Raw genomic sequence first — 24380 nt, forward strand, 5'->3', positions numbered from 1 at the left:
ACTTTAAAAGGGTATAAAAGGAGTTTCTTGCTTTTTAATTTATCAATAACCTGTTTGGTTTAATGAAATATTACTAGATGGATATTTGCAAATGTTGCAAAATTTAAAAATGGTGTTGAATCAAAGAAGCAGGAGTCTGACGAGGAACTGTGACTGACACAACGATACAGCTGGAAGGCACAAACAAGGTGGGAAGTTGCGAACATTTGTTAGTTGTAGGAGGACGTATAAAGAGAGTTTGAGAGGGGAAAATACATCAACAAAAGCATAAATGCCCTCAGGCAGGTGCAACCGAGTGATGGGGGGGGAGACAGTTCTGCTGGAAAGATGCTTTCTGTTCTCACCTGTTGTTGGAAGAGGTGAAAACATTTTGGTGTTTACAGCCTGGAGGGATTTACTTATATCATCCTGCTGATTCTTCTCCATTCATCTGCATGTTTGCATGAGGATCAAATATGATAACGTCATTCATTTTTAAATACGCCATGTTGCACTTTTTTAGTAGTTTCTCATTAATCGTTGTTCACGTTTCCCCCCCACTTTCTTTCAAAGTCCAAATATTTGTTTTGCATCAGTTTCCTGATGAACTCCCGTTTAACACCACACCCACCACCCTCTTTACCCCCTACTCAATTCTACCCCCCCCTCCCCCTCACCCCAAAGCCAAGTCCGTAGCACCAGAGCAGCCCTGCTGATAGGGTTTCACTCACTCCAAGGCGAAGAGGAGAGCAAGCAGTACAATACAAGCTCTGGGACATAAACCTACCTGGAAATCTATATTTCTCTTCCTGTGAGCCGCGCCTTTTCTGGGACCTTCTGGGACCCGTGTCTTCCTGTGGATACCTGGTCTTAGGTAAGACATGTATGAGAGAAGTGATCATGTGTGACGGCATCAATAAAGAAGTCTCTCTCTCTCTCACGTGCCTTGAGTGTTTGTGGATTATCTTGCGCCGTTGGACACAGACTTGTCAAATATTTCAAGGAGACGGTTGCAGTTTAATTTAGGCCCTGTGGTGAGTGGATTCTGGCTGTTAGAGAAGCCCCCCCCCCCCCCCCCCCATCCGTAGCCTGTGCAGGCCTCTATAACTTAATGAATGAATGAATGAGGGAATCAAAAGCAGATTCTCAACCTCATTTGATATATTCAACCGTTTGTTTCACTAGGAGTCACAGAGCTCGCTTAACAAAGGCTTTGCATTGCACGTAGTTCAACAGATATATTGCCGATTTTACAATTTCATGAATTCATTAAAAGTCACTTAAAGTAAACGTGGATCATAAGAGCCAGCTGGTAAATGACTTCTCCGTTCTCGCTGTGGTAGGTGAGGAATGTGGCCCTCTGCAGTGGAGTTTTTAGTCGGCCAGTATGGATGTATGTGTGTATTTGGGAATGTGCTTGCCGATGCCCTTCCTCCCCAGCTGTCCTCTCGAGATTTATCAGGAGCTATAACAGGCTGGTCGCAGGGGGGACGGGAGCGCCTCGTCGCCCACAGAGGCGGTAACAGGACCCAGGCCCGCGGTGGAACATCGGCACAGCAGTTTGCCTCCATCTTGCCGTTTTCCCAGAACACCGCAAAAACACCTGTAACCTGCGGTTCTTTAATCCACCGCCACTGACTCCCATTAATCACAAGATAAAAAGCAATTTGAGTGCAAATCTGTGGTTTTGTGCGCTGGGGCACTCGTTTGTGCAGTCCCAGGCACTGCAGGGATATAGGAAAACATAAAAATAGCTTGCACAGGACTGAATCCCTGGCTAGGAAATGGGCTTCAATTACAGCGGATGAAAAGCAATTACATTAACTGTCTCCCTGTAGACGGGCCCTGCAGCTTTCTCCTTTGTACTGGGACTCACCTCAAGCCTTGCATAATTGCTTTGGACCTGTGCAATAGGCAGCAGCCCCATTTGAGCGCTTCGTCAAGAGAGACACGAGCTGCCAACGGGAATTAGTGTCCTTAAGGGCACGCGAGGGGGTTGTGGGGGGGGGCGGGGGGGGGGGCTATACGAGATGTTTAAAGTGTACTTAAGTTAATTAGGGAACCCAGCAAGGTTCCTGCTGGAGCTTGCTACAATTCTGGTGGTGATGTGCAACTCTTTCAGACAGACAAATATCTTTAAAATCCCTTTAGTTGTTTTCGTGAAATATTTATGGGAGAGTTTTGTTTGTATCACATTGCACTGCGGCTAATTTTGTCATGCTTTCTGCTGAGCTGCTGAGAGGCCGAATACATTCAAGGGTTTGGGGGAAACATTCTTAATGTTTGTTCAAGTCCATTTTACAGCTTGGGTTAGGGTTAGGATTGGGACTCATTATCGTGGTTAGATAAATGATGATTGGGAAACAATCCTGGTCATGAAAACAACAAAGACTGTCGTTTGGAGAACAGTCGGCAGTTTCCTGCATTAAAGGCCAATACTTCCAGATCCATCCATCCATCTCGGCCACAAACCCCACACTATGTTTGCAGTTTTGTCATTTTACCGATAACCCGCGTTGTTTTGGGGCACCTGCTGATTGTGTTAATATTCATTGGTGGAAAGTTCCACTTAAAGGGACCACGTTGAAAAGTCAGAACACGCCTCTTGTTCGAGTAATACCTTCAACACGGCGAGGTCTGATAGGTGCTAACAGCTATAGGTGCTAACATTTATAGGTGCTAACGGCGGCAATAGATATACAGAGTAACATTCATGTTGCTGAATCTTTTACCTCTCTTTTTGTTCTCCACCAATTCCACCCAAAGCACAACTTTTCTCACCACTTCGTTGCTAACTCGGTCTGACCGCCGATTGGTGATGAGCAGGTAGCAGTGAGCTTCAGCATTGTTGGCCGTAAAAACCCAAACCCTGTCCTGAAAGACTAAACCGCTTTGCAGAGCTGATGGAAAACTGCAGTTGGGGGGATAAATCTTTGTAGGCTTTTCAACTGAAAATAAATCAATTTTTTAAACTCACAGTTGCGATTTGACAAAAAGATCCTTCTCTCCAAATGGAGGTTTTGTAGTACCACACTTAATCCTTTGATGTGATATGTACAACAAATATACAGAAATAGGGAGCCTAAGACTTTTTGGAGTAGGTGTACTTTTTCCTTTGCTCTAAATCAACTAATTATTTTGGTAAAAACAAGTAAATGATAATTATTTTTGATTAAACAGTTGTAATTTCTCTTTTCAGTCCTGTAGTCATGCCTCTCCCCACTCCTGCCCCTTCTAACAAGAGGAAGAAGGCCATCAAGATCATCACCGACCTGTCCAGTGTCAGCCAGAATGGTAAACACACACACACACACACACACACACACACACACACACACACACACACACACACACACACACACACACACACACACACACACACACACACACACACACACACACACACACAGCATACCAAACACAAATTCAAACATGACATTTGAACATGAAACATCTTCCAGTTCCCCTTCACCCCTTGAAGACCTTCCTCTATCTCCCTTGTGATCTGATTATCGCGTCCAGTAAAGGTCGAATCCATTCGTAGGCGTCCGCTATCTGCACAGTCGCGTTGCACACGTGTCTAAATTGAGCTGCCTCGGTGAAAATCGTTGCATGCGGTCTTATGATACCACAATTAAATGCATGCACACGCGCACCCACAGACACATACACGCGCACTTCTTCCAAGCAGTAACAAAATATCTAACATGCAAGTGGCATCTCCTGGAGGGATGTGGGTCGTTATCAGACAGCAGAGCAGCCACAAATCTGTCACCATTGGAGGCAACAGGAGATACCAGCCGGTGATTCTGCTCCCGGCAGGTTGGTTTGAGGCGTCTAAAGTGGCAAATGCTTTAATATCGTCGTATCGGCCGGTTAAGTAAATACCGCTCATGAGTGAATGCGCAATAAGAATCAGATGAAAGATAACTCTCACATGTGGCTTGTGGCATGAGTACAATGTTGAATGTCACACATTTATGTTCTCGGAGGTAGACATTTGTTTCACCAGTGAACCAAAAAAAAAACCTGAATTAACAGACTGCCTCAGAAGATGTCGACACTTGTTCTCTGTCATTTACCGGCTGCACATATTACCAACCACCACACATTCTCTGACAAGCGTGCTGTCCTTTAATCTGTGTCCGTGCATCAGTTCGTGTCGCCCATTCAATAATCTGTTGATGTCTTCCCCCATTTCTGTCCTTGTGCTGTTTTTCACACCCCTCCCTCTGCCGTCACATCTGCAGCCACATCTGTGTCTTTCCACCAGTTGGTTCTCAGTCAGTCAGGAGCTTACCCTGCTTACCCCCCGCCCCCCCAGTTAATGCCCACTCATCTGTCCATCATCCCTGCCACTGACAGTTGTCCCGTGTGCTGTCAGTGTGTTCACTCCCTGCTTCTGTCAGTCTGTCCAATTTCCTCCCAGTCAGCAGCAGCCAGCTTCAGTTTCACATTCTTCCGAATTAACAATCTAATCAATATCCCCATGGGAGAGTTCGCTCTGCTCAGCAGCCTCAATTACTCTCTCTCTCTCTCTCACGCACAGACACGCACACACACGCACACACACACACACACACACTTGAACGAGTCTGATTTATGAGGTACTGCTAACAGCTCTCCCTACTTTATAGAAGTGTACGTGTGTGTGGTGGTTTATGGTTTGACTGCAGGTGTTATGAGTGATATCAGAGTGTATGTGGGGGATGAGGAGAGTGTTTTATTAGGAGCTCTGTGGAGCAGTAAAATCCATCACATCTCTCCATCACTGAAAGAGAAGAGGGGAGGGCGGGGGAGAGAGGGAGAGAGAGAGGGAGAGAGAGAGAGAGAGGGAGAGAGAGGGAGAGGTGTTATAAGGATTCCCTCCATAAACAGTCGTGACAATTCCCGGTGCCCTTTTCTTCCCCATTGCTTTGGCCTAGTAACCCCTACAACACACACACACACACACACACACACACACACACAACCACACACACACAACCACACACACACAACCCCCTAACCAGGTTTCATTTCGTAATTCATCTCAACAAGGACAGCATGGAAGCCGCAGGATATAAATTCCCCATCAGCTAATGTCTGATATATGGTGGAAGGTAAACCGGCCTTTTCATTTTCATAATGGGTTTAGCTGATAAGACAGAGCCCAGCTCAGAGAGTCTACCCGCTGCGAGGCTTTAACATCGAAGGAATGCTTGAATTATAGCCACGTTTCTTTCAGTTCATGCATTAATTGATGGGAATATATTTTAAGAATATTCTAATGTTACCAAATAACACATATTCATTAAAAGAATAGTTTGACATTTTAGAAAATATGAGACGACACGTTTTTCGGGGGGCTTCCACACTGTGAGCAATGGCAACAACCAATCACTTTGTCAGAAGTAGGCCAACGTGGAGAATCCATATTTCATGTTGTTCATTCCTCATGCGCCTGTGAAAGGCCTCAACTCTCAGAAGACCAAGCAAATATGAATATTCACGAAAATGTTGTTAAAGGCAATTTTAATAAAAAACTGTTTTTACAGGCAATCATATCAGACAAAAACCCTTCCCATGCGACGCAGGAACGCAAAGCATTTCAATAAAAACAATCAGATTAAAGCTTTCTGTGCAATTCACTTTACCAGATTTCATTTCTCTCAACATGGACCCTTTCAGTATAAACCCTTCCACATTCACTCCCTCCATTTCGTCCTTCCCCCTCTCCGTATTTAGATAACGAGTCAGACCCCGAAGCCTCTGAGCTTGACCTGGGCACCAAGATCAAGACTCCAAAGGACACCATGCTGGAGGAGCTCTCCCTGAACTCGAACAAGGGCTCCAAGATGTTCAAGAAGAGGCAGCAGAGGGTGGAGAAGTTCATCGTCACTAACGAGAACAAGGTAAGAGCGGGCGAGTGTGTGAGTTTTCTTCATATGAGTCTACTGATCAGACTTTTTCGTCCTTCATTTCTCCTCCAGCAGAACTTCCAGAACCTGCTCACGTGCCCTCCACCTGTTGCACCGAAGCCTGAGAAGGCAAAGGAAGAAGGTGGGGTCGCAGATTTTGACTTGCTCTGTGTTTAAAGTTGGCATTTCATCTCCTCGTGTCTCGTCTCAGTGGTGGATGTGACGATGGATGAGGAAGCGGAGAAGGAGAAGAGGAGGAAGGAGTATGCGGGCACCTACATATCGCCATGGGAACGGGCCATGAAGGGCAACGAGGAGCTGACAGCCACCCTGAAGGCCGCCATGCCGGGCCCCATCCAGCAGCACCAAGAACTGCCTCTGTACAAGAGCTTCAACAGGTCAGTAATTCGTATTAATCTAAATTTAAGGAGCGACAAAAATCAGCACTATTTCCCTTGTTAAGTTCCCTTTTTCTCCTCCTCTCTCCACGCAGGACGGCGCTGCCATTCGGCGGCGTCGAGAAGGTGCCCAGGGCGCTGACCTTCGAGCTCGAAGAGCTCCAGGTGGCCTCCGAGGATCCGGATGCGACGGCCGGCCCGCAGGCCGACATCCGCTCGCGCCCCTCGTTCAACCGCACGCCCATCGGATGGGTCTGCAGCGAAGACAACCCGAACATCCACATGGACCTGGACAACATCCCCTTCGACGGAGAGACCGACGACCTGTGAACACGCACACAATAAGACACCCTCGCAGGAGTGGAGACATGCAAGCATTGGGCAAAGTTCATCATTCAGACCACATGCACTGACGACATTAGCGCTGCTGAGGCTCCCAGGAACACATGAGGAAATTGAGCAAAACATAAATTTAAAACATGACTTGATGGAGATGGACAGCGTCCCTCGTCTCCTCGTGTGCTTTCTAGTCTTTTCATCCCCGATGTATCTGAATCTTGCTACGATTTTGGAAACTGCAAGCTATTGTGAGGCCTGTGTGAGTAGATGAGCAGTCTGCACTCTGAAGACAATGTATTTATTCAATAAAGTTCCTCTTTGCAGAATGTCTGTGTGCTTCTGTTAACACTGCATGTGCAAGCAATTTTTCTTTTTTACAAAAACGAAGCAAACAATTGACAAAATACATGCAAAATACATACAAGACTGAAGAAACTAGACTGACTGTGACACAAACTGACCACACAGTGGCACATATTTACATAATGCATCAGATTGTTTCTCAACACGAGGACAATAAGCAATGTGCAATGAAACAGTCTCCCTGGTCATCTAAGGGCAACACAGACACTGGAATATTTAAAGACTAGCTTAAAAACCTTTTTATTTAGGGAGGCGGTTTTTTTTTTTAAACTCTATTTCAAGTTTTTACTATGTTTTACCAGTTTTTCTTTTGTTTTAACTATGTTTTTATTCCTTCTGGCGTTAGGAATCAAATTCATTATTATTAGTAATAATGATAAAACATCCATATTTCCTGGGAATGTGGTGTTGTAAGGAGACGCCGGATTCGGAGGGATCCATTCGCAGGTTTTTATTAGAGCATCAGACAGGCAGAGTCAATGACAGCAGACAGGGCAACGTAGAGCAGACAGGATCGTAGTCAGCGGGCAGGCAGGGGTCGGGGCAGGCAGAGAGCAATCAGCAGTACGGTCCGGGGTCACTAAACAGGGATCAAGACTAGGAGAAAACGCTCAGAAATGACAGCCGGGGCAGAATCAAGACTTCGCAGTGAGTGTGTGGGTGTCAGTGGCTTTTGTGTGTGTGTCAATGAGGTGCAGGTGTGTGTGTCATCAGTGGTGTTGTGGAATCAGTCCCAGGTGTGAAGCATGATGGGAGATGGAGTTCGAAACCAGTTAGTACTCGGGAGAGGGGTCCCTCCGATGGCGAGAGGGAGGCGGTGCGGGAGCGTCCCTCGTAACAGGTGTGCACTTGCTACACGCACTTAGGGTTTAATTTTATTTTTTTTAAGTCAAACAATATGCTCTACCCAAAACCCTAAGACCCCCCCCGCCGGCCCCCTCCTCTGTTCTGTGGTGTGTTCAGGATGTGATTCTACAGATGTTCTGCACATCACTGACAGCAGGCATCATAAGGCGAGCCCCCCTCCCCCTACCCGCGAACAGCTCCAGAATGACGTCATCACCTCCCTCCTGCCTCCTTTCGCCTCGTGCCCAGAGGACGGCGGCATCGGGCTGAGCAAACCGACCGAGGACAATGATGAAATAAAAACGCTACGTCACACACTCCGGCAGGAGGAGAGCTGGAAGATGGGCACGGTATCGCGAGAGCGGCGCGCGCGACCGCAGCGGCGCTGGATGGCGCAGGTGGGGGCTGCTCGCGCCCACGGCTCGCCCTCTCTCTCACGTTAAAATCACACGGTAGGACACGCGAGCAGGACCGGCACCGACGGCACCCGAGGGTGAGTAACGAAACAAAAGGAAGAGGGGAAAAAAATCTGCACACTGCGCACCGCAAGAGAGGCTGGGAGGGGACGTGCACGTGACCGGGCAGAACACACCACTAGTAAGTGTTTGCGTGAGTGTGCGTGCGCGTGTACGGAGGGAGTCAGCATGTCAGCCAGATGTGATCCTCAACAGATGTGTCCTCGTGACAGTCATCCTTCTCCATCATCACCGTCTTGACTCTCTCATCAGCAGCCCAGCTGTGTTTCTTCGTGCCGGGTCAGTTGTATTATTTTATCAGCGGGACTTGGGGGTCGTTGCCCCCCCCCCCCCCCCCCCCTACGCAGCAGCAACACAGCGCCGTGTGGAGCAGCCTTTTACTGAGGCGGCGGATCCACGCTCCACTTCGGGGGGGTATCAGATCATCGCTACCTACAGTGGCCCCACCTTAGCGATGGTGACACTAGATTGGGCTACACCCCCCCCCCCCTCCCTCATCCTACCCCCACCCCCCCTCCATCATTAATCAGGAGCACAAACTTTTGTTTGGGCTACTTGTCTAACTTACTCTAACAATAACCACTTGTACTCTTTCTGGGACCCGACCCGTTGTTGTAACTTTTGGGGAAGTTTTGCTTTGCTTTTTAGTTCAGTGTTTAGTTTAGTGTGTGTGTGTGTGTATTTGTCCTCTGCCATTTTGAAGAAAAAAAACACGTCTCAGTGTGTCTGTGCTTTATTCAATAGTTCAATAGGACGTGTCCTTTAGATATGTTTCCATATTTGACGGGCTGTCTCTGTAGCTGTGGTACAGTGTCCCGGTCTCGCAGCCTTTTATACCGAGTCAATAGTGGGGAAGTCCTGGAAGGGAAGCTCACTTTATACCTTTCATCCACAAATGAGTTTGTCCTCCGTCCAACTGACCGCGCTGCCAGAAAAGCCTGGCTTCCCTCCGTCTCTCAGAGCGCTTTAACTTGTGTGTGTCTGTGTGTGTCTGTGGGGGGGGGGGGGTTCCACCGGCGTTATTGAAGTACCCACGGCGAGGGACAACAATCCTTCGAGCCGAGGGGGGAAAAGGACACAGGATTTAAAATCTCTTGGTTCTGTTTATACTTTAATGATCCTTTTTTTTTTTTTTTTAATCGGTTTGAATCCCTCACTGCGACAAAATAAATGTCTCTCGCTGATCGAGGGCCGCACTTTTAAAACACCAAACTTGTTCATTGAAACAAAAGGAGGTTTAGAAAGGAAGCGGCAGTCCTCGGGGTGAAAACAAGACAGAATAAGTTCTCGGTGCACGTGTGTTTGGACGGGACACGATCCAAACACAGCGACTCCATCCTTGTTGGGTGTGCTTGCAGGCGTCATTTGGGGGGGGGGGGGGGGGGGGGCGAAGAAGCGCAGGCTCATATGTCTCACTGACAGAGATGTCTTTCTCTCTCTTTCTGGCAGCAACTTGTCTCTGTCTTTCTCTCGTCTTTTATCTCCTTGTCTCCTTTTTCTTTCCTTACCTGTCGTTCCCTTGTTTACCCGCTTTTCTATTGTTTTCTACTTTTCTAAAATCTCTTATTTGCCTGTTTTCCTTTCTTTTCTTTTCCTCTCCTTTTCCGTATTCACTTGCTTTCTAATCTTCTCCTCGCCACTTTCTCCCTTCCTTTTCTTCTCCTCCTCTCCTTTGCCCTCCTCCTTTCCTCTCCTCTCCTTTCTGATTTGAACTGTGAAACCCCCACATGACTCCCAGCATGCATCATAAATAAGAACGGTTATGCAATAGGCTAAATATTAAGAAAATATTCACCCCTCTTCACAGTGCACTAATAGGATTGGGTGTGTATGTGTGCCACAGCGATAATGGGTTGCATCTAGGTTATGGCGTGCGTGCGTGGATGTGTGTGAGTGAGTGTCTTGTGCGTGTGATAAACGTGTGCGTTTCCACATGCATACTTTAATGTTACACGGTCTGAGTGGGAAAATGACCTTGACACTTGCAAAAAAAAAGCTGTCTTGCTAATGTAACACATTGAGCGACACGTGAGCCCACAGTATGTTCCCACACACACACACACACACACACACAGGGGGGGATGATGGACTCTGGGCCCCCCTATTGTCAACCAAGGCTATTTGAAGTTACACATAACCCAGTTAGGGAAACCACTCTGAGTGTGTGTGTGTGTGTGCGTGTGTGTGCGTGTGTGGTTTTTGGGGAAAGTAAAGAGGAAGAGATGAATGGAGGAAGAAGTGGATGAGAGAGTGAATGAGAAAGTGGGACATGGAGGTCAGCAGGAGGGGGTGAGGGACAGAGAGCAGGGATGGAGTGGACGGCAGAGAGGAAAGTGCCGCCGAAGGAGAAGGGAAGAGAGAGAGAGAGAGAGAGAGAGAGAGAGAGAGAGAGCACATGTTTGTGAAAGAAAACATCCAGACTGCTCTCTCCTACGGGGATGTATGAATACACTTCTTTGCCTTTTTAAAAAAATGTTCTCTGGTGAGAGGGAGACGATGTGAGGGACAGGCCATTGTCCTCTGGGACAGCATGAGCCCTTTGTTCAGGTTGCATGACACCAGCGTCGCCGTATTGTGAAACACCAGTTTCAGCTTTCAAAGTAAAACCACTCGTATGCAACAAGGTTTGAGGGGGTCGTAATTAGACACTGCTTTGTGTTTCTATCATCCTGACGTCTGGATGAATATTAGTATGAGTAAGCATATCACTTGTTGACGCGGAGGAGACGTTTCCTTTGGGCTTTTTGGATATCATTCATCACTCTACATTCTTGGATGAAAACCCAGCTGTTCCTGTACAAACCACAGTGAAATGACCTCACATTTACCGAGGAATTTCACCCAAAACACTCTTTCTTTGTTCTTTCCAAAGCACGGACAGATGGGGGGGGGGGGGGGGGGGTGGAAGATATTTAGAGGGAGGCCACAAAAGAGAGTTAACAGCATTAACAATAAGTCATGGAGAGAACGATAGAAGAAAGCTTGATCCTTGTGTCATATGACATGCCGCTCCTCATGAATGTTGATTTGATCAACAGGTCATCCAGTCACCCTTTAGTAGAAGTAATGACAGCTAAGTGGATCCATGCAAACATCTGTCTGTCCTCAATACTCCCAGCTGTGCCGTCGCTGGCTCCTATCAATCCGCCAGCAATCATGTGCTGTCACACTGAAACACACATGCACTTGACGTTTGAGTCGCCGTTGAACACAACCTTTGTTTGCTCCTGGTCATCGACAGGATATGAGGCGGTCAAAGCGTTGTTCATTCAGCATCTGCTCGTTCCTGCGATTTGTGGAATCAACATTATTGGAAGCAAAGCAAAGTCACACCTGTGTGACCAGACAGGAAAGAGACTAAAACATGTTGTCTGGTCTCTACCAAACACTGCTCAAGAAGGGGTAAATATCGCTTTTGGGCCGCTGGTGAATATCTACAGCAGCAGGCCGGTGTGAGGACTGGGTGGGGACAACGTGGAGGGTCGTCAACCTGAAGAGTCACTGAGTTTATCAGAATGAAGGAGCACCGCAGTGATTGTTTTTAGTAGCGTTTTGGTCAAGAATTGGGGCTGTATGGCACTAAAGGGATTCCACCCCTACCGGTTGTAAGAATGTAACGACGCCGTGGGGGCGGCTTCTGTTCGTAGTTTATCGACACTGAAGGTTGACGCTGGGTTAGAAAGCAAGAAATTTTTTTAGGGTTAAGAAAATGTCACTAAATGACATTGTTACTCGCTTGTTTGAGAGAAAGAAAAGTGGACAAAATAATGGAAACGCCATCCAATAAAATGCCTTCCAAAGCAGCAACATCTCAAAGTTCCACTTCAGAATCATCATATCTCGCTCTTATGAATCTGCCTCCATTCCAATGCAGAGTGCTATTGGAAAGTTCCTTCAAAGGTCATTTTTCAATGCTGTGTCACCCCAAACCGAATTCAATTCACGTTAATTGTATTAGGGTGGCGGCCGAAATCTTGGAAAGGGATTCTTAACACTTAAGCTAATTAAATGAACCTTTTCATTTGCCAAACCTTTTAAATCAAACCTAAACGTGGTCCTGATTAAACACCTGACCCTAAATCCACACGCTGACCCCACCGGAAGCCCCCCTGTTCAAATGTGCGCTCGTTAAGCGCCGCAGATGACGCTTCACTGACAACACACACGCACGCCCGTGTCTCGGTTAACCGCCACCTCTTCATCTCACATGGAGAGCGTCCTCCCTGCGTGGCCCCCGTCTCTGCTGCGACCGCAGGTCCGCGTTTCCGTATGCTCGCCCGCGCCGGGTCAGGGAGTGATTGACTCGTGCCTTGACTCACTTTGGCTTCCAGGAACTCTCCACCATCGATACACATCATCATCACTAGCCAGCCCCGTGTGTCTCAGTGTGCGTTTGTGTGTGTCTGTGTGTGCTTTCTCAACCAGTGCAGCACAGTGTGTCTCTCAATGAAATCACATGGTTCGGCTTTTCCCCCTGTGTGCCTGCTGCTTGGCCTATTTCCATGGTAACTAGCCGAAGATGTGGGGACAAACACATGCACACACACACACACACACACACACACACACACACACACACACACACACACACACAGGCCACATAAACAGTGCAGGGCTTGGCGGAGCAATCTTGGTTGTGTGTGGCTGTAGGGTGCAGTCAGAGATTGGACGTGTGATCACACACTCCGCACAGGCACAGCGGGGGACACACACCCGTGCGCGCGCAGACGGACACGTGTACACAAAACTGTATGCTGTGACAGAAGCTCAGGATGCTGTGCAAAAAAAGACCCTTTAGAAATCCTGTCTTAATTTACATTCATTTGTTAATGGTTGAAAGTATGTAATTTTAATTTCTGTATATTTCTGTGGAGACGGATAGTTAAATAGACGGATGGGTAAACGGATTTGTGAGAATGCGTTGTGCTGTAGGACTGTGTGACATTGCAATGTTGCATAATGATTTCCTTCCGTATTTGCTCTGATGCATTTCACTTGCCCTCCGTGTCACGACATCAACCCTCCCCCCCCACCCCCCCCCCGCTGCCTCTTTCCCGCCCCCCCTCATCGCCCCGCTACGCCACCCAAATCCCACGTGGCCATCTCCACAGCGACAGCCCACGCTGCTCACCTCAGCATCCCCGCGCCCTCTGGCCTCCAGCCAAGGGGGCGCTGTTTGGCGGCAACCAGGCGAGGAGGGAGCTTTGCCAAAAGTGGGGAAGCTATAGGGGAAATAGGAGGGGGGAGAGAGGGGGGGCACTGCGGATCTGTTATACTGCCCTGTGGTGTTATGCAACTTCATGTACACACACACACACACACACACATCCTTACTGTACGGTGAAAAACACGCACACGGTGCCTATTTCGCCCCCTCTGATCAACACATTTGGAAACTGTGGATAGCGATGCTGGAACCAGTATAAGCTGCAGATAATGTCCCTAAGAACCGATTACGAAATGACATAACAGGTTTCTCCAAGCAGTGTGTCATATCAGCGAGGCAGAGCTTCACTCTTCCATGTGGTGATTTTCATGACTCATGGTGCGTAAAATGTATAGCCACGAGGGGGCAGAAGAACATCGAATCACGCGGACAAACACATAGCCTCTTGATTAGCTTTAATTTAATTTGAATCATTTCATGGTTATGGTTTTGCAGTTATTTGCCAGGGAGCAACCTTTGTGTTTCTAAAGTGTTCTTTCTATATAATTGACAAATGTCAATTATCTGTTTTGGTCTCAACATACCTCTGAGAAACGTCTTTGTGTTTTCCATTAGCTGCTAAATGTTTTCAAGAGCTAGCTTGCCTTGTCCACCTGCTGAGGAGGTTTTATTAAGTGTGTTTATTCAACATGATGAGAACAATGTAACTAAACTGTAAGGACCATGTGCACTAAAACCTTTTTGGGCTTTGCTAGTTTAACAGTAAGCTAGCTAGCTAGCACTAATGTGACGAGATACGCTTTGCTGCAGAGGTTACGTTTTCGAACCAGCAGCGGGAGTCTAGACCCCAAAACAGTATTGATCTTTTCAGTTTTTGTGAGTTTTGCTGACAATGTCTACACTACTGATGGAATTTTCCACACACAGTAGTTTATATTATGCAGTATTAAAAAAAATCACTTTATGATTGTATGTTGCCAGCTGTTTTGTGGGAGAAGGACCAACAGGTTGCTCCTTGTGTCTTGCAGGTAAAGTGAACAAGGCATTGAAGGGCGACCCACAACATTTATCTGTCAGGATCTGACCGCTCGGACAAACTCTCATGTCCTCAAACACAAACTGCTAAATCCAAGGAGCTAAAAAAGAAGAAAAAGCCTGCCACCCGGCTCCAGAGGGTGGGAAGTATCTGAAGTGAAAACACGTCTGGAGAGAGGGAGGGTTGCATGGGTGCCAGATCCCCATCCGACACACAACGCATCTCCTCCACCACCTACAGCCGCGGCCTCCCTACTCTTCCTCCCTCTTCGTCCTCCCTCCTCTTTCTCCTCCTCCTCTGTTTTCCTCCTGTTCTCCCTCGTCCTCTCTCATGGGAGTGACATAGAGCCCTTGGCTTGGTCTGCTGCCCCTTCCCCCCCCCGCCTCGCCGTGGAAACGGGGGGGCCCAGGTAGTGATGTCGTGGAAGCGGAACTACTTTGCGTCGGGTGGCGGAGCAGTAGGCGGGGCGCAGGGGCTGGTGACCCCGAGAACCATGACCTCCATCGCACCGAGCAAAGGCCTAAGCAACGAGCCGGGACAGAACAGCTGCTTCCTCAACAGCGCTCTGCAGGTCAGTCGGACGAACACACACACCAGACACCAGTGAAACCAATCACACTGAAAACACAGCAAACACAAAATAAAATAATAAAAAGATGTAGAAGCCAATCCGTTTTTTATAGAAATGTAATATCACATTCGATCACACTTTAATCAAGGCCGAAGTGTGTTAAAAGGGGCACAACTTCTGATTATCTGATTTAAACTAAAAAAATTTTAACTGTAGTTTATGTTAAACATCCGGGAATGCAAGTTACACAAACAAATGCTGGCTTTTCCGGATGATTTCAGTTCTCTGCCAGAATTATTGAGCTTTACAGGCGCGGCAGTAACGTTCCCTGTGAAATGGCATTAATGACAGAAGCTGTGTCCTTGATACTCTTCCCACTTTCACACTAAGAAGATTTAAAAAGTTGTTACTTCATCTTCTCAATGTGGAATTTTTTCAGGCAGTAAATTGATATTTAAGCCTGTCAGGGATGAGATCATGGGCCACATTAACGGGTTGTTTGCGTGTGTGTCGGCCGGTTTTGGCAGCGCTGCCAGTCTGGCTTCAGCGTGGACATCCGGTCTGTGCGTGGAGATGCTTACGCTGCGCTGCTGCTGCATCTCCTCTCCCCCTCCCTCTCTACACACAAACACCTCTCTTCCCTCCTCCCGAGACCTCCAGCTGGCACAAACTCACCTTCTGTACACACACACACACACCAAAGTGTCTCTTGACTACCGGCTTGAAAGAAAGCGAGAGAGAGAGAGACAGCAGTAAGCTGGAGGGGGAGCGGGAGGGGGATGATGGGGCAGAAGCTTAGGGAGAGTTGAAGAGAGCACAGGGATAGACTAGAAGAAGGAAAGTTGCTGAAGGACGAGAAGAGAAGAAAGAGGAATTGAGGAGCATGCAGTGCGAAATAACAGAGAAGACTAAAGGGGATACTGTCGAGAGAAAGAGTGGAACTAAAGAGTCTGATAAGGTAGGGGGCAAAAGAGGGGGAAGAGACGGGTTTTGTGGTGAAAGGAGAAGAGGTGGATGAAAGGACTCCGTGAAGGACACAGGGTCTGTTACTGTGAGCGAACGCCTCAACAAAGCGGCTTCAATGGGGAGAGAAGTGGGCCATTTCAAGGACACGCACACGCAAGCACACACACGCTCACCCCCAAGGAGGGGAGAGGATGTTTAACAGGATACAGATGAGTGGGGATAAAATGGATGTTAAAGTGTTTGGATGCTCATTGCTGTTTCACTGTGTATTTCTGTGTTTGCGCGTGTGCGTGTGTGTGTGTGTGTGTGTGTGTGTGTTCACGTCACATGATCCTAATGGACTGAAGCGGGGAGTGCGTGGGTGAAGACCAAAGGGTCAAAGTTGAGTTTGGCAACGGACTCCAGTGGCAGTTCAGGCACAACTAGAAACGATTGGTGGTCCGCTTTTTAAATGACTTTCATTCCATTGGTTTGTAAAAAAAAAAAAGATTTAATGAAAAATTCACATTTTCCCAACAGTCCGAAAGCTAAACAATTTCAAAATGCCTCATTAATCATTTCAAAATTGCTCTGAATGAATGTCTCATTAATAGTTGGTGAAGTGAAATACTTTTTGTGGCCTCAATGCTCCCAAGGGCCCCTTGGGCAAGGCACTTAACCCCCCGCTGCTGCAGTGGAGCTGCTGGGGTGACGCCGCAGCAGCAGCAGCGAAAGCAGCGGTGGTTGTTTTGTGTGAAGCAAGTGTGAAGTTTAATGAGCGAGAAAAAAGGCGCTGTGAGGTAAAGTGTACGAACACGCTCAGCAACTTCTCTCAAACGCGGGGTAAGAATAAAATAGCTAAAGGAGGTGTAGGCTTCGATGAGGCACAAACACATGGGTTCACTAAACCAGCAGTGTGCGTGTGTGTGTGTGTGCGTGTGTGTGTGTGTTTGTCATAAACCAAAAATAGAAAATACGTAATCATTAAGAAGCATGGAAATCGGCATGAATTATTTTCCATTTTAACTCACATTTTGACATCCCAAAGGATTAACAAAATGTAAGTTTAACTGCCATATATATATTTTTTGTTTTATAATACAAATGTTGATCAAATAAAACTGGTTCTTGGTTGGACAAAGCTGCAATGTCTCGTTGTGAGGAAAACCATTGATAAACAAGTAAACTAAAGTAAAACAATTATTTTCCAAAGCAAAAGAGACTGTGATATACACTCATGATGATACGTGTAACTAACCAATAAGGCTTCACATAAAGTATCTAAAGTCACTAAAATGTTTTCCATGGTCCGGTTATGCAATAAAATGTCTTATCATCACAATCTTAACTTCTCATGTTTATATTCAGACACCGTATACAGATGCTCTGTTTGAGGTTAAAAGTATTTCTTCAAAGTGCTTTTTTCGCCTAAACTTTGCAACCCAAACCCTCCTTTTTCGTCAGCCTGCTTCATAAATTTAGCGCTTATTTAATCAGTTAAAAAAAAGCCGTCCCCTTGAGAATAATCCAGTCAGCTATTACGTTTATATCACAGTGTAATTAGAGAAACTATTGACTAATATAGAAACGTACTTTGCAGCAGCGGGGGTTGTGCTGCAGCTTGACAAATGCCCATAAAATACGGATTGACATTTTCCAACCAAATATGTGACTTAGTGCTTCTGCAGATGGTGTTCTGTTACAGAGACACTTATATCAGAGGATACAGGACCACGCGCAGCTGGGATTATTCCCTTTCCTGTTAGGCCTCCCAATCACCACTAGCAAGCAGCGCAGGATTTAGTGAGAATGTGATGAAGGGAACCTGCGCATTGTGTCTCTTCTCAACGGCTGACGTGTTTGGGAGCAGGTTCAAAGGTCGGTGTGACACGAGGATGAGGGGCAGGGATATTAACTCATTTCCTACTATGGCGAGCCAACATGTCTGCCGTGAAAACAACCCACGGGCTGACAAGATGACTCAGGTCAAAAGTGCAGCAAAATATGGAACCGGATTGTCGCCATGGCAGCGGGGTCATGTGATGCACAAAATGCACAGGGAAAGAAGGTAATGGGGGACTGGAACAGGGGCAGGAGGAGCAGGGCAGGAATCCTCCAACAAAGCCAGAGTCATGCATTCAGTGTGTCAGTATTGCGGTTTTGTGGTGCATTGATATGTTTTTGTAACAGTAGCTATTAAATAATAAATGGCAGTTTAATCAAGCTAAACAATACAGGGTTTATAAGTCATAACTAATTGATTTTTTAGGTGTAATAACTTAGATGTTAAAATACACGTTTATAAGGTTACGAGGTACAAAATCCATTTGTTAACAAAACTCTAATGGATGCATTTTGAAACCAATAAATGTAAAGAATGAAATTATCAGTTACTTTATTGAACAACACTGAGGCTACATGCTGTTTAAGCTTTACTATTTTAATATCCTAAAAACAGTTATACAACACACTCAATAATACTGTTATAATATATTTTAAAAGAACTTTAAAGTGAGACTCAATTAACAAATTCTGTGTCATTTAACACCTTTCACTGTGTTTTGTGTGGGAAAAGGTTATTTCCTTTAAACTCATCCAAGGAGTTTAAAGTTAGACCGCTTCATTTGGTGTTACACGTGGTTACCGTGGTAACAGCAATCAAGGTGCAGTATTACATTAAAACACTCGTCAACAAGCAGCTGATGAGGCTAATCTCTATTCCCTGTGCTCTCCCATCACTCTGTGTGTTTGTAAGTTCTACTATAGCCTCTTTTGTCTGAAACGCTTCTGCAGATAAAACCGAGAGAAGTTATCCGAGGGACCAGTTGTAGCTGAAATGACACAAATGGAAGAAGAACAGAGGAAGAGGGGGACGGATGTGTTTAAAAAAAAAACAGTGGGACAGGCAGATACAGATGGAGAGAGGCCGGCGGCCAGTAGTGTGCCCTCCTTGTGGCTGCTGCAGTGCTGTGCAGGGAGCCGATCCATCACGACCAAATAAACCACAGAGAAACAGAGAGGGGAGGAAAAAGGTAGAACGCGTACAGTAGCGTCAGCATCCAGTCTTTTCCTCCACCTATCGCTCTCTCCTTAACGCACACACACAGTGCAGACTTGTATTGCTATAGTTTTTGTGTGCACAACTGTGAGTGTGTGTGCGCTGCAGTCAAAGCCTGAGGGACAGTGTTGTGTCAATATTGCCTTTCAGGATGCTGAATGAGGTCTTTCCTCTGATTGTGCACAACAGAGACACATAGAGAGAGAGAGAGAGAGAGACAAGGGCATGAGGAGACCTGAAGCAGACCACTTCCCTACTTCCGACTACCTCCCGAGATGTGTTCTTCCTTGTTTCTTCTCTGCACTTAATTTATCACTTATGCAAATTAAATAGATCAAAAGCTTAAGTGAAAACATCACTTTAATGGTAACGTGTGACATCCGTCATCCAGATGAAGTAGTAGTGGCTCACAGACTGTCATTTAAACCGCGGCTAAAATAACTTTTCCTTTCAAATTTCATCACTCGCTCTGTCAGTGGCTATTCCTGACGCCGAGCACCCAGAAAGCATGTCCCGTCACTATGGCAACAGGCAGCCACGACCTGCCATGTCAATAACCTCAGCTCCGGCATAACTTAATATTTGACGGTTTCTTTAGCTATTTCAACGGTATTATAAAAAGACAGAAGTAAGCAGCAATCTTGTGGCCCCCTTGACCCTTATTTAAGGCATCCCACGGTGCTGCAACACCCATTTTAAGAGCCTGTGATCTAGATACAGATGTATTTTCTCATGCGTGAATGAGACTTTTTGATTCATTTGCCAGTGGGCTAAAAAAAGATACTAATAACTCAAGCAGGAGCTGAAAAAACAGCATCCTCCTGCGAAGCTATGAGGAAAGTTAGAATATTAACATTGAAGTAGAGCCGTGCCTTTCGTCTGTGAAAGACACAAGATGAAACCTCATTCCAAATGGTCCACTTGCTTTACGTCCTTTCCCTCTGTGTGTTATCCTGCCTGACAGGTCCTGTGGCATCTCGACATCTTTCGCAGAAGCTTTCGCCAGCTGACCACACACAAGTGCATGGAGGACTCGTGCATCTTCTGCGCTCTGAAGGTAAAACCGCTCTGCTGGCTTGTGCAAGTTGATGGCTGCTGGCTTGTGCAACAATGTGCTTGATACACATTGTTGTTTGAGATGTAAACCGGAGGTCAGGGCTGAAGAACTGAGGGGATGTATATTTGTGTGAGGTAGTACCCACATAAAGGACTTTGCATAAGTGTTTCCCCTCTCGGAGACTTTCTATATTATTCTGTGGTTTTACCTGATAGAGAGAGAGCTGACCTGACCAACACTGGAGATCCTCAGCTCATGTAACCAAACACTAAATTTAAAAAAGGAGACAAACAAAATGATGACCAACGGCATATAATGGTACCCGTCTGCATGATCTCTACATTTTTTTTTTACATTTTCACTCCCTCCTTTTGTTTTGTGCTTTTTTCATTATTTATTAACATCTGCTCTTCTCCTTTTCCCGTTTCGGGTCCTTCCGTCGTTGTTTCCTTCCTTTCCCCTTCTTTCCGCTCACCGTATTCTTTCTTTTCCTTTGACAAACAACTCTTCTCTTCTTCACAGGAAGTACTCTTTTTTCCTCATTCCTCATAACACTTTGAATGCAGAACTTCTACCCGTAACACCGTCGCGTTTCTCTGCAGTGTTGCTTCTCCATCGTCTTCCTCCATTGTTTAAAACACATCACGTACTTTGTACCGGACACGTTTCCCCAGTAAAGAGCTGCCTTACGATGCAGATTATAGATTTTATAACGTACATTCCGGCTGAATCGCTGTTGTGTTCCGGCGGCTGCTGATGGAAAGCAACCACACAGAAGATGAGCATCGTGAATCCCTCGTAATGAACCAGCCGCATGTGGCTCCGTTTCAGCCATTTGTTGCATCAATGATGACAAATATGTGTCTGAGTGAAGGGAAGTGTTGTGTGTAATGTGCTGCGGTGTAGTAGCAGTGTGTGTGTGCGTGTGTGGGTGTAGCAGCGTCAGTGTGTGTGTGTTCTACACGCTCTTCTGTCTCTAGCGCTTTTCTGTAATTAATTGGCTGACTGAAAGCGCTGAGCTAGCACAGCCCACGCTGGTATGCTACACACACACACACACGCACACACACACACACACCCCTAAGCGTGCACATAAATCTCACTTGAATGCTGCACATGTTCGGCTGCTGCACACGTGCGCCTTGAGGTGCACACAAATCTCTAGGATGCTCACCACACACACACACACACACACGCCCAGAGGTTTTGTGTGTGCGTCGGCCATGTTTGTGCAAATCAAAAGGTATGGTCCCCGTGTTCACACCGTCCTGTCGGTCTCCATTAAGCGCCCTGCCAGCGTCTCTCCGTCGTCAGGTCGTCCTCCCAGTCGGCTCCCAGATTAAAGCCTCTGGAGAACTCGGCGGGACAAGCACCAAAATGAACTTTAACGGCTCGTTGCGTTTTAAATAAAGAGATGAATGGAGATCACGGGCCGTTTTATTTCGGGGGTAAAGTGTGTGAATTTGGGTTTTATCTGCGGCAGATGAAGACGCCCCCCCTTTGTAGTAAACAGAAGTTCAGAGGCTGCCTGCGGATATCCCTCTCGAAATCACTGCAACACTTTATCTCTCTCAACAGCAGAGCAGGCACACACACACATGCACAGACGCAGATACCTGAACACACACACACACACACGCACACACACAAAAGAAAAAGGAAGAGAGGAGGAAGTGGGAGCGAAGAAAAGAGAAAGATGAATGAACGTGGGAGTTGGTGTAGATTGTTCTTGTCTTCACTCTTGGACCGGGGCATGCGCACACACTCACACATCCCTCCCTCCCTCCCTCACCCTCCCTTCCTCCCTCCCTCTGTAGGGTATATTCCCCCTCCATTCTCCTTGGCGCATTGCTGCAGTCAGCACAGCCACCATAACTTACACACACACACACACACACACACACACGCACAGACACACAAACCCGGGTTGCTTGTATGGTACCTTTTTCCTCTTCGCTCTTTCCCTTTCTCCCTCCCTCTCTCCCAGACACACACACACACACACACACACACACACACACACACACACACACACACACACACACACACACACACACACACACACATATATACACTCTCCCTGGCAGTACGACTGCATTACCTCACCCATTGCCAAGTCCTGGCTTGGACACACTCTCATTCTATTGTTTTATAACATTTCATTCCCATCAGATCACAGCTCTCTAAAATAATAACTAAAGACCTAAAGGGGGGAAATACAACCAGCTCCAGTTATTGAAGCTCAAACTGGGAGGAATTCTGTCTCGGCAGCCACGACAGCTTCCACCTCGTCTGAGTTCACCGTGGAGAAGTACATCGTCACGCTGGAGCGCCGGATGCCTGCTTTTCGTTTTGTCGGCCTCTTTAAGTCACAGGGAAGCCCAGATTTTGACGAATGTGAGCCATGAGGTTTTTAAAGACGTCCCGCTCACCAATAGGATATTACGAAAAGGACCGGGTGTCACTCCAACAACGCTCGCTGTGCTGCTGTCAGTCACCTGGACCTGCGTGAAGCGGCCCTGTCCTCTCCAGGCCGACTGATCCAATTCGTCACGGCTCTGCCCTGGAAACACAATTCGGTGGCCCAGCTTTCTCTCCGAGGCCCCTGCAGCCGTTTGACTCGCTCTTTCACTTTGCTGCTACAAAGCACAAAGTGCACCACAAACGCCTATCTATTATTGACGCGGCCTGATATTGAGGCCAGCTGCGTTGTCTGTGTCGGTCCGGTCGGGGGTTTGTTGTGCGGCACTTGTGGGTCCCGACGAGTCGACGACTGGCACCGCTGGTTGTGCTTTATGGGTCAGTTGAGCTGAGTACCAGGAGGGATGTGCTAAGAGGGATTTGCGTCAGTCTGAGAGAAGTAAATACACGTAGATCTCTATACACCAGTGGACACACTAACAATTCCTTTCAGGAAACGCATTTGTGGAACAGCGTTTGATTTTGTAAGGGAACTAAAGAATGAATATGCTTCTATATGTGTGTGTGTTTGTGTGTGGTTTCCGCAGAGTATCTTTGCTCAGTTCCAGTTCAGCAGTGAGCGCGTGCTGCCATCAGACGCACTGCGCAGCGCTCTGGCCAAGACTTTCCAAGACGAACAGCGCTTCCAGCTCGGTATCATGGACGACGCCGCTGAGTGCTTCGTGAGTCTGAAACAACACACGCGCACGCACACACACACACACACACACGCGCGCGCCCACGCACATGCGGGACAGGTGAGGGGTTGCCAAGGCTCTTCTGAGTGAGTGTCTTCAGGGGACACCGAGCTCTGCAGACTGCCAGGCGTATAATCTCCTATTGATGTTTGTCGGTTTATTCCACCGTCCTGTGGTGGGAGGCGTTCGCTGTTTCTTTGTCCTCCCATTGCTCCTCTGATGTGGCGGAGAACACAGGCGTTGTTCTTGACGACTAGGAACTTTTAAAAATCCATCCACCAGAAACCTCTCATTTTAATGCAACAGGTTCAATTCATTTATTTTGTACAGTCTGTACACATGCGACATCCTCCGTCCCGGAACCGTCACATCGGCACAAGAAAAACTCCCCAGATATGAAAAACCCTTCAATGGGGAAAAAGGGAAGAAACCTTAGGGAGAGCGTCGGAGGAGGGATCCCTCTCCCGGGATGGGCCACAAGGGACGTCACGTGTACAGAATGAACAAATGTAAAAGATGTACAATACATTCAATTCCTGAACAGTAATCATTCAAATACTGCCAGTAGTGAACTGTTAAAAGTTTCCATAGAAACCTTAAACCATACGTCTACAGTGACCTGTGCAATACGCTGACGTATCAAAGCACACTAACTAGTCCACGACTTAACTCCGTTGGTTGACTCCTACTCACTCTTGCTTAGATATTGGGATTTTCACTGCTTTGTAGACCAGACAATTAATCTAATTAATCAACCAAACAATCAGCTAATTAATTGCTTTGGTGTTTTGATTGAAGCCACAAGACTGACCGAGGTTTGATGCGTTTCGCTGCGAAAAGCATTTGATCGAGAAAATAAGGTGGAGGAGAAAATGGGTTCAGTGATCGTTTCCTCATGGTGCCTTCACTGACAAGAGGAATTAAAAGTTTGCTGCTTTGGATTTTTATTTGCTTTGAACAAAAGCATCTTTGGATTGTAAAAACAAAATGTAACAATTGAAGAATTCCTTTGTTTACACAGCAGAACATCTGTGTTTTTACTGATAGTAACTAATATGTGGACATTTCTCTCTGAAATGAGTTAGTT

The 24380-nt window shown here is 46.7% G+C and overlaps 2 protein-coding genes across 6 annotated transcripts in view; both read left to right on the forward strand.

The window, feature by feature from the left end:
* Window positions 1-642: 642 nt before the first annotated feature.
* On the forward strand, window positions 643-6942 carry myoz1b (myozenin 1b). 2 transcript variants are annotated; one of them, XM_040176633.2, is made up of 6 exons: window positions 643-853; window positions 3179-3273; window positions 5707-5873; window positions 5955-6021; window positions 6091-6277; window positions 6373-6942. In XM_040176633.2, the coding sequence occupies exons 2-6, from the start codon at window positions 3189-3191 to the stop codon at window positions 6605-6607; spliced, it is 741 nt and encodes a 246-aa protein (XP_040032567.1). In that variant the 5' UTR covers window positions 643-853; window positions 3179-3188; the 3' UTR covers window positions 6608-6942. The 2 variants fall into 2 exon arrangements, with proteins under 2 accessions (XP_040032567.1, XP_040032566.1); XM_040176632.2 differs by having other exon boundaries at window positions 644-853; window positions 5952-6021.
* A 1235-nt stretch (window positions 6943-8177) lies between these two features.
* usp54b (ubiquitin specific peptidase 54b) overlaps window positions 8178-24380 on the forward strand; it is a 36694-nt gene continuing 20491 nt past the window's right edge. For 2 of the 4 annotated variants that reach the window (XR_005712248.2, XM_040176626.2), the window contains exons 1-4: window positions 8178-8422; window positions 14497-15075; window positions 20043-20135; window positions 23144-23278. Coding sequence is in view for 3 of the 4 variants with exons in the window: in XM_040176626.2 (XP_040032560.2) it covers window positions 14920-15075; window positions 20043-20135; window positions 23144-23278 (384 nt within the window). In the remaining variant the exon portion in view is untranslated. Of the gene's footprint in view, window positions 8423-14496; window positions 15076-15873; window positions 16034-20042; window positions 20136-23143; window positions 23279-24380 lie in introns of those variants that run through there. The other 2 variants (XM_040176627.2, XM_040176630.2) reach the window with 2 other exon arrangements.

The sequence above is a fragment of the Gasterosteus aculeatus genome, chromosome 5 (assembly GCF_964276395.1).
Source record: "Gasterosteus aculeatus chromosome 5, fGasAcu3.hap1.1, whole genome shotgun sequence".
In the NCBI taxonomy this organism is placed as follows: Eukaryota; Metazoa; Chordata; class Actinopteri; order Perciformes; family Gasterosteidae; genus Gasterosteus; species Gasterosteus aculeatus.

Coding starts and splice junctions, on each gene's coding strand:
- myoz1b (XM_040176632.2), top strand. CDS start 3,189: ATGCCTCTCCCCACTCCTGCCCCTTCTAACAAGAGGAAGAAGGCCATC. Junction 3,274..5,706: donor GTCCAGTGTCAGCCAGAATG/GTAAACACACAC, acceptor CTCCGTATTTAG/ATAACGAGTCAGACCCCGAA. Junction 5,874..5,951: donor TCGTCACTAACGAGAACAAG/GTAAGAGCGGGC, acceptor TTTCTCCTCCAG/CAGAACTTCCAGAACCTGCT.